This window comes from Cydia amplana, chromosome 17 (assembly GCF_948474715.1).
Source record: "Cydia amplana chromosome 17, ilCydAmpl1.1, whole genome shotgun sequence".
Classification (NCBI taxonomy): domain Eukaryota; kingdom Metazoa; phylum Arthropoda; class Insecta; order Lepidoptera; family Tortricidae; genus Cydia; species Cydia amplana.
The window spans coordinates 9,491,891-9,501,846 of NC_086085.1; the positions used below are offsets into that span (position 1 = coordinate 9,491,891).

The following is a 9,956-nucleotide window of genomic DNA, read 5'->3' on the forward strand; positions in this document are numbered from 1 at the left end:
CCATTACATAGTTACATACAGGTCGACCTAATAAAAGCTTGTTAAAAATGGTCGGTTTCTGTTGCTGCAAGTGAATTTAAAAGAGTTTTAATTTCTTCCACATGTCCTACATGTCAGACTAATGTGTACCTAAAGGGGCCCACTGGGGGCTTACCGCGAAACACGTTCGACGTGTTGCCTGTCTGTCGCACTTGTAAGTTCGTAGGTACGTAAGTGTGACAGGGAGGCAACACGTCGAACGTGGTTCGCGGTAGGCCCTCTGATTACCAGTCCGCCGGACGGTATCGGGTATCGGCCTGTCAGTTGTTCAGAGCTGTCAACTTTTTGTTCTAACTGACAGGCCGATATCGTCCGGCGGACTGTTAATCAGCGGGCCCCTTTAAGTGTGTAAGTAAAGAAGAAAGCTAATGTTATTTCACTAACCAAACCGAGTCTCGCTCCTGAGCAATCACACTGATTTTCATGATATCACGTGTGATAAGTAGTTCTTCTCGCCTAGCCAGTTGTTGGAATCCTATGTTGGGTCAGAAATAAAATACGTAAGTAACGACAATAACTTACCTCTTAGTATTTATTTATAGCTTGGACATTATTATCTTTACCTACGCTCTGATTGCCAGGTTGTATGGTGCGGCTAACAAATAAATTAGAATAATTGAAATAATAACACAAGCAGTAAGTACGAGCGGTTTTATTAAACACTTGTTTTCCATTTATTAAAATAATGATTGCATTCCATTTAAAGCATGAACATGGCTTACACTTTTTTGTTCGAGACACTTGAGCTTTTCTATGTAATACACCTACTTCGTGTATATTTCTACTCCGCATAGATGTAACTGCACATAATTAAAAATTATTTATTCATTAACAATTTATAATATTTATGTAAACCATAAACATCTCATCATAAGCGACATATACTTACCTTACATTACGATTCTGTTTTTGCGCAAATATGGTCAAGAATCATGAAAATGAACTCAGTTGTTAGGAAACTTCTAAGTCAAATGAATCCATTTTTATAGTTCTCACGTTTTTTCAAAATATATAATAGGAAGAAAACATCTCCAATACATTAATTGCCAATATTAGCGGGTACTTCGAAACACGCGACATCTTTCCCGTGCGATTGCAGAGCCCAGTGCACCCTTACTTCTATGTTTGGATAAAAGCTTTCAATGGGGAACGAGTCTTTGTAGATGTAGGTAGTGTCGGCAGCCAGCGGGCAGGAGGCCTTCTCCCCGGCCTCCGTCTCCAGCTTGTCGCACGCAGACTTGCCGTCCACACCGACGAACGGCAGCGGCACTCCGAATACCTCCGCCTGCACGTGGTTCTTCAGTTCTTTAATTTCCTTGTCTAGAAATAAAACTTCCTGTTAGTTTACATATCGTTATATTATACATTCGTTCTATTGTCGAGATCTACGTGCTCAGGGTTTTTATTTTATATTATTTTACTCAGACATAAACGTTAACGACACGTTTTCCTGGTCTGCAGTTAACGGTTAGTAAGTACTGCATGAGTAATGAGTATCTATAGAATTGATAATAAGCAGGCTGGAGTGGTTATCCTACATTCCGTTGTCGATGTCGGATAGGTCTGATCTGACTATAACCAATAGTCGCAGAGGAAATCTTTTCATTAATTACCTAAGCAAAAAGCATCCATCGCACACAGCTCCGCCTCTACCCCGTACATCAAGTAGGTATTAATCATGTAGGTAATTGTCTTGGAAAGTTGGCTAAGGAATTCTCGCGCGGGCTGCAAATGTGCATTAATAGCAGCCTCTCACGGGTACACGGAAGGTATATACCACCTAATGGCCCGAGAAATCCTTCAATTACCAATGTTATAAGCCCTGGAAATACTGCAATGCGACTCCGATTGGCCAACACTGGATGCGCCAGTAAAAAAGTCGACGCCTTCTGGGGGACAAAGGATATTGAGTTATGTAAGTGGCTTACCGGTTTTAAATTTAAAAGTGACGTGTTGCCTGGTGTTTTTCTTGAGCTTGCATGGCAGCTTCTTGCATGGTGTCAGAACGACGTCGCTCCTGAGGGTCTCAACGGTCCGACCACCTGCAAAACAATGGGTATATCTATAGTAATGCCACTATCACCCTTAAACAATTCTATGATACTAGCGCGTTAAAAAATATGTACCTACTTGTACTTAGATATTATTGAATGCGCTTATTTAATATGATCGAATTGCCGAAATTAAAGTAACTATCAATATGTAAGTAGTTAAAGTACCTATACTTTAGATAATTTTTACCCACTTGTTTCAGGGCGAATTTTAATGGTACCTATTCATTTAAAAAATCTATGATACAAATTACAAACCTTGATTCTAGGCTTTACCTTGGTATTTCAATGACAAACAGAGAGATGTAAATAAGTACAGTTTTGAAGATACATCGTTAAACATTTGAAGCAACTATGCCTATTTACTCCTAAATAAGTATGTATGTGTACGCGAGTTCCTTCCTACCTTTAGTTAATAAAATCTTCATCTATTTTTTTTGCATATGTAGGGGTTTTCTATGTACTTAAACGTTACGTGTTGTTGGTTACCTATTTATAGGTGGGTACTGGTTGTCACTCTTGGGCTGTGCCGGTTGTGTTGGATATAGGTATAGATTATTGCATATCATTCCTTTTTGTTACCTGATTTTTACGCGTTTTTTTTAAATCGATTGTTCATTTATTTCGATGTCATTCTGTTGAAGGCTATATTTATAAATAAATATAAGGCATTGAAGGGGTCTGTGTCGTAAAATATTACGATTGGTTCACTGCTCAAGTAGGTATAGTAATTAAGTATTTCATGTACATATTTGCATGCCTAACTCACGGACTCAATAAACATAATATAAATATTCAGTATATTACATTCGTAATTATCTTAGTTAGGTAGTAGGTAGTAACAGGTAAGTTCCTTGTGCGGGTTGCTCCATTTCGTTACCTATAGCGTCAAAAATGTGATTTGGAAAAATAAGCAAGCTTTTCTTGCTGACTGTACTTGTTGAGTTTTACCACAGTTTGTTTCCACCACTAGACTAGCTACCTACGGACGTCAACTTTACTGGCCCTTTGTTGTTATCATAGATAGATAAGTTATGCCCGGGTAAGATCGTATGATCGCAATTGATACCAAAGTACATAGTACAATTTGTGACGCCATTTCATCTCGCCATTGATGTAAACGCTCAGTCGTGTGTTACGAATGTTAAAAAAAAGCAACAACGGTTGCACTCCGAGAGTGCCGATAGAAGTGAAAACTCACCTCACTATGATACCGACGCCCGGTAATACTTACACGATACATACTTACGTTTAGCGGAGGTATTCTATTTATTTATTATATATTATTATCATTCTCAAATATCACACTTTTTCATTCGCATGTTTATTGCGTTGACAACGTCAAATTATTTGAACATAGGTAAAGAGTCTTGAATAGGAGTCCGCAACATAAATGTCAAATAACATTGAGTTTTTCTTTATTGATTTAAATGCCATTTAAATTATGAGTGGCCACCTTACGGGGCTTACGGTCACGTGATCGCCTTACGCCCCTTACGCTACGTCTTACGTAGGCGAACAACGCGCGAACGCGGCGCACCGCGCCGCGCCGCTTCGCGTCTAAATCGCTCACGTACGAGTAGGACATACCTATACGTATCAACGGTTTGTTTCATCCTCGCAGCGCCGCGCCGCGTTCGTGCGTTGTTCGCCTACGTAAGCCGTAGCGTTACGATCACGTGATCGCCTTAGGCTGTCTCGAGTTTATCATTTTTTCCCCACCTCAAAAAGTGCCCAGCGCCGCTAAAGAAGTTTTCACTTCAAAAAAGTGTCATAAGTTAAAATTGAATGTAAAAAAAACAGGATTTTTTCAACGTATGCAACTTATTTTCCTTGCTTTAGAGTTCGAATTAGCATTTAGTCCTATTCCTATCTTAGTCCAAGATGGTTTTTCGGTTTGTTTGTTTGTAGTAACGCCCTGACAATAGAGGCGTGTTCAGATATTTGTAAGCGCCTTAGCCGCTGCGATATATCTGATGGCGACTGTAAGTAGTTAAGTACATACAAGCCACATAGCCACAAGCAAATATATTATTTCGGCGACAATCATGATAATCATAGGATTCATATGTGTGCCGTCAACTGCCGTCGATGTGGACAATGCGGACGGTTCCGACTCCCTCGATGTATCGCGTCAAAATAAAATAAATGCATTAAAATTTTACATTAATTTACAAGAATTAACTAGGTACAAAACTATTTCAGAAGACACATACACAGACATTTTAGATAATGCCAGATTATTTGAGTCATGGACGAGATGTGTTAAGGGCGCTCTTTGTGCATTTTGGACGTTAAGTACCGGAGTTGTGTTAGTAAGTAGGTAATTGTTATAAGAAGAACGGCCGACACGGTTGGCCGCCATTGTTTTGTTGATAATCACTTTTTTCCCGCGATTGTGCAGCCTTCTAATCATAATTAAGTAATGCAAGAATCTTATAGCTGATCATCATAGATGCTCGCATATTCTCTATTACAGTTAATACCTACATATGTACCTACATATACATGATATATATTTGTTCTAATAAGGCCATATTTCAAAGCCTCTAGCCTCAGCCTAATATTTCCTAAAATTTGGTATAAAGTGCGTAAAGATTTTCTTGTTATACAATAGGCATACTTATAGCTGATTCAGCTTGATTTACGTAATATCGACCTTACTTAGGTACCTTAATATAAACAACAACATGAGCATTTCTCAAATAATTTGTACATTTCGATCACATCTTAGATTTCTATAAAAATTGGTATGCTGGTAAAGTACATGAAGCTGAACAATTTCCACCATATTTCCCAAAATGTCCAAGAAAGTTTGTATGAAACATTCCTTTTTTGTTACCAAATGTGTATGGAAATCTGGTAACAAAAAAGAATGTTTCATACAAACTTTCTTGGACATTTTGGGAAATATGATGGAAATTGTTCAGCTTCATGTACTTTACCAGCATACCAATTTTTATAGAAATCTAAGATGTGATCGAAATGTGCAAATTTTTTGAGAAATGCTCACATAATAATCTTCTCCCTTAGGAGTAATACCGGTACGCCAACGTATACATCTTTCACGAGCAAGTGTGGGAAAAATTGTGTTGAGTGTCTACAAAGTACAAATCATAACCATTGCACGTGTATAACTAGCTTGCTGCTAGGTACCTACATACCTACAGTAGCTATGTATAATTGTAAACAAACATATAAGTTTAGTGAGGGTATGATTAGAATAGGTCGAAAGTTTCCTCTGCCATTTTGAATTTCCACTGGTAAAGGTAATAGTAATAGCTTAAATGTGTATCGAATAGTCACATTAGTCTACGTATGAGACATAGTAAAAAAAGCGGTCAAGCGCGAGTTGGACTCGCGCACGAAGGGTTCCGTACCATTACGCAAAGAACGGCAAAAAATGGCGTTTGTTGTATGGTAGCCCCACTTAAATATTTATTTTATTCTGTGAATATTTCAACTGTCTAGCTATCACGGTTCATGAGATACAGCCTGGTGACAGACAGACAGACAGACGGACAGTGGAAGTAATAGGATCCCGTTTTTACCCTTTGGGTACGGAACCCTAAAAACGCAGTTTACTAAATTTGTGCTATCACGTCTGTGCTAAGTGTGCTAACTGCTAACATGATGTTTACCATTTGTCTCCTTTAAATCAATAAACCGTTACGCTCACTAAGTTTTTTACGATAACAGCCCAATTACCAAGTGTTATGACTAGTTTCGCTGGACTGGTGTCTTATGCAGTGAACATGGACTATGTGTACTAAGTATACCTATACATGAATTCTGCGAACGCAATCCGAGACAAAAGCAGGTCGTGTTCTTAATGTCTTATGTAAAGACTTACCTGGACATTGGTCGACGTCGGTGGCGGCGGCGAGAGCCAGGCACGACAGCACAACCACACTCAGCGGAACCATTGTGGCAACTAACCATGTTACCGCAACGACCCATTCTAGTGACCGGTTGTCTGACGTTTGCGCATCTCAGAAAAAAAAAACAAAAGATTTATGATGTTGAACTATGAGTTTGTGTATTTCGATTTCACGCACAACTGTACACTCTTGCATATATAGGTATAATAAATAAATATAACATTACACGTGTTACGAAATGCGGTTTCCGTGTTAGAGTGGCAGGTAAGTACATCTCGGATATACAGTGTGTAAATTCAATACGGGCAAATATTTAAACGGTGGTTAGTAGGTATATGACCTAAGAAGCAGTGGCGGATTTCCCATAAGGCACAGTAGGCTCGAGCCTAGGGCGGCGAGATATTAGGGGCGGCAAATTGTGACAAAAAAATCGCTGATGATAACAAGAAATAACTTTAAATTAGGCCAGGCAACGAATTCTCAAAAAAAGGTATAGAGGGAAATGCTTGGAATTTTTGACTTCGTAACTTTGTTTGAACTAGTTAGATGAACATATCAAAAGTCCCCCCAGCCGTAGCCCTTGAGCCGGGGGAAGAGAGAGGTTTGAAGGTCCTATTTTTCGGTTTTTCGCTTATATCTCGGAAACTATGCGTCTGAAACGACTGATCATTGTACAAAATGAAAGCTGATTAAATTTGCTACAAGTTTTATTTAGTACAGTTTTTCGATATCTTGATATGTGGAGGGCTCCACAGTTGTGCGCGAATCGCGGCGCGAAGCCGCGAACGCGAGTGTGGCGTCGATTTCACAGATTGTTCACGCCTTTGCGCCTTGTTCCCCGTTTTTTGTCGGTTTTTCGGCCAGCGTCAAAGGAGGCGCGAAGCGCGAACTTGCAAGACTCAACGATACACACTATTTTGGCTCATCAGTTGCAAGATAAATATTAATTCTATTATATATAGCAGCTATATTTTACGGTTTTACAACAAAACAAAATGGAAAAATAGCTACAGCAAGTATGATGCCTTAGATAAATGACAGTTAAACTCGATCAGCTGATGCTTTTCAGCCATCTTGGCCCGAACTAAACTGCGAAATCACCGAGAAGTTTGCGAGTGTGGGTCATACGTCAACGTCGCGATATGTTCACGCACAATAGTCTGGAGGGGGCTTGTATAGGGCCCTCCACACTCGCGCGCGAATCGCGGCGCGAAGTCGCGAACGCGAGTGTGGAGTCGATTTCGCAGATCTGCTAGACTGTAAAAATCTTTCGGGTTCCTTTCCTCGTGAGCACCGTGAATATTATTGATGGAAATGTAATGAAAAATTATAGACATTCAAGAGCGGCTATCTCAAAAACTAAACAAGATACCTATCGAAAAACTCGACTGTATAAAACTTGTAGCAAATTTAATCAGTTTTCATTTTGTATAATGATCATGTCACAACGACACCTAGTTTCTAAGATATTATAAGCGAAAAACCGAAAAATGGAACCTTCAAATCAAACCCCCTACCCCCGCTCAAGGGCTTTTGATACTTTCACCTCCTAACGAGTCCAAACAAAGTTACTAAGTTAAAAATGTGTCCCAAGCATTTCCCTTTATACCTTTTCGTTGCCTGACCTAAATGTAGTCAATATGATGGGTGCTGATGCTGAAGGGGCGGCTACAGGGTCTGAGCCTAGGGCGGCAAAGACTGCAAATCCGCCACTGCTAAGAAGTACCTAATATATTGAGATAAATTTTGCTTAAAAATACAATGAAAATATACTTGGTCAACCAGATCTTGACAGTGGAAAAAGGCGGCAAATTTGAAAAATGTAGGCGCGAAGGGATATCGTCCCATAGAAAATTTGAATTTCGTGCCTTTTTTTACTGACATGATTTGGTTGACCAGCTATATTAACCATACAAAATAATTCGGCTAATGTAAAACTACATAGTACAATAAGTTACGAGATACGGCTTTTTAAAGTTACTGTCACCGCTTGTTGGTACAGTACACAGTACAGTACAGTTGGTACAGGTTTGGCAAACTTTACATTGCTGCTCGGTAAATTATCAAAAATTATTTACTGGGTTATACTCATATAATTAAGTGTAACTTAAAAAAACTTCTTAATTAATTATTACACATAAATTTTATATGTGGTTTTAATTTATCGCCCGTACTTATTGGATTAACACACTGTATAGTTGTCAACTTGTCAGAGGAAAACAATGACTAAGAAAAAAAAATGAGACAGCACAAGCCTGCGCGATTGCGCGCATCAGCCAGTGCTCGCCAAAGAGAATATAAATAATCACTACATGGGCAGGCGTGGCTCACTCCGCGATTTCGTCGCTTTGCTACAGGTAGCTAAAAGTACATCCGTTCCACACCAATTTTGGTGGGTACTGGGTAGCCATAAAGCCGCGTGGCGCTGTCGCCACCTAGCGGCCATATTTGTGGCCTATCCCACAAAACTTACAATTACAATACAAAGTGTCAAGTTACAAGTTTGTAATAATACAAATGTGCGTACCACAAAATATACAAGTAACAAATTTGTAGTGGAAAATTCTGACAAATATGTAAATTGTATCGACAAGTCTACAATTTATTGTATCACAAAACTTTACATGCGCTACATATATTTTCCGGAAAACGTACAAATTTGTAGCTGACAATTGTTTTGTGCTACATTAAATTGTAGTAATAACTATACATATATGTAGAATTGTACCTACAAGTTAACAATTCTCCAAACGTGTGTCGCACCCTCTTGCTACAGTTGCTACTATACGAAATAATACGAATACTATAGTAATTGCAGTATATTTTATCATATTTAGCGATTCCAACCCTTTGTACCTGGGCTTTGTTTTTGTTGTTCCCTACACTTTTTTTTCAAATTTGGGATTTTTTATGTTATTTTAACTCAGAATTACGAGCTCTTTCTATCCTAATAGGAGAAAAAAAGTGTCCTAAGGTTTTTATTTCCATTCCGTCACCATTTTTCATAGACTTTGTATGGCGGTCGCGTAATGGAAAGATCGAAAAATGTATGGAAATTTTGGGACACTCTTTTTCTCCTATTATGATAGAAAGAGCTCGTGATTCTGAGTAGAAATAACATTAAAAAATCCCAAATTTGAAAAAAAAGTGTAGGGGACAACAAAAAAAAAAACGCCCACCTACCACGAAATGTTTAGTTCAAGTAGCTAAAAAGCGTTAAAAATTGGAGATGCTAGGTGTCATGAATTTCATATATGTATATATAACCCCAATTTTACTTAGCTTTAATTTAATTTACGAAATACTCATAGGTACTGGATAAGAAAAAAATGCATATACTCAAATTGAACTTACTATCGTACGCATTTTCCAATTTTGCTACATAGTGTCCCTTAAGTATTTCCAATCTTTCTCCATTATTTCTAAATGATTTAAATTTTGCGTTATCTCATTCCATTTGTTTATTTTCACAGTGAGCGTCAATTTATCACTAAATTTACCAAAGAGAATGTTTTTGTTTTCATTTATGAGGTTCAGAATGGTCAGTTTAGCTTGCAAATCCATTGTAATGTCAGTTGGTATGTAAATGTTCGTAGATAGATCACTATATAAATATAATTAATGTAATTCCTGCGTATTGCGTATAAAGTGAAACTACCTTCAACATTAAAGAAGCAAAATAAATTGTTACATATTTGTAGTTGTAACATTAAAAATTATGTAGCTGTCGTGACATACCTTTATTCTTTGTGATACGCTTTCACAAAAATGACATATTTGTATACTGCAGACTTGTAACGAATACATATTTGTAATTATTGTGCTACATTTTTTGTTTACAATTTAACAATTTTGTCGAATTGTTTGTACACTTGTAAAGTTTTGTGGGATAGGGCACTGTGCTGATCGTAACAGCCGCGTTTTGTTAGAGAGTGAGTCTTCTGTACCTAGTACTATTATTTATTCTGTGACATGGGGCGGGGCG

General features: G+C 38.2%; 1 protein-coding gene across 1 annotated transcript; it reads right to left on the bottom strand.

Moving 5' to 3' along the window:
• Positions 1 to 1,051: 1,051 nt before the first annotated feature.
• Positions 1,052 to 6,093, bottom strand: LOC134656153 (NPC intracellular cholesterol transporter 2 homolog a). The gene is made up of 3 exons (XM_063511679.1): positions 5,944 to 6,093; positions 1,968 to 2,081; positions 1,052 to 1,359 (listed from the first exon to the last, which is right to left on the bottom strand). The coding sequence occupies exons 1-3, from the start codon at positions 6,014 to 6,016 to the stop codon at positions 1,079 to 1,081; spliced, it is 468 nt and encodes a 155-aa protein (XP_063367749.1). The 5' UTR covers positions 6,017 to 6,093; the 3' UTR covers positions 1,052 to 1,078.
• Positions 6,094 to 9,956: the final 3,863 nt, after the last annotated feature.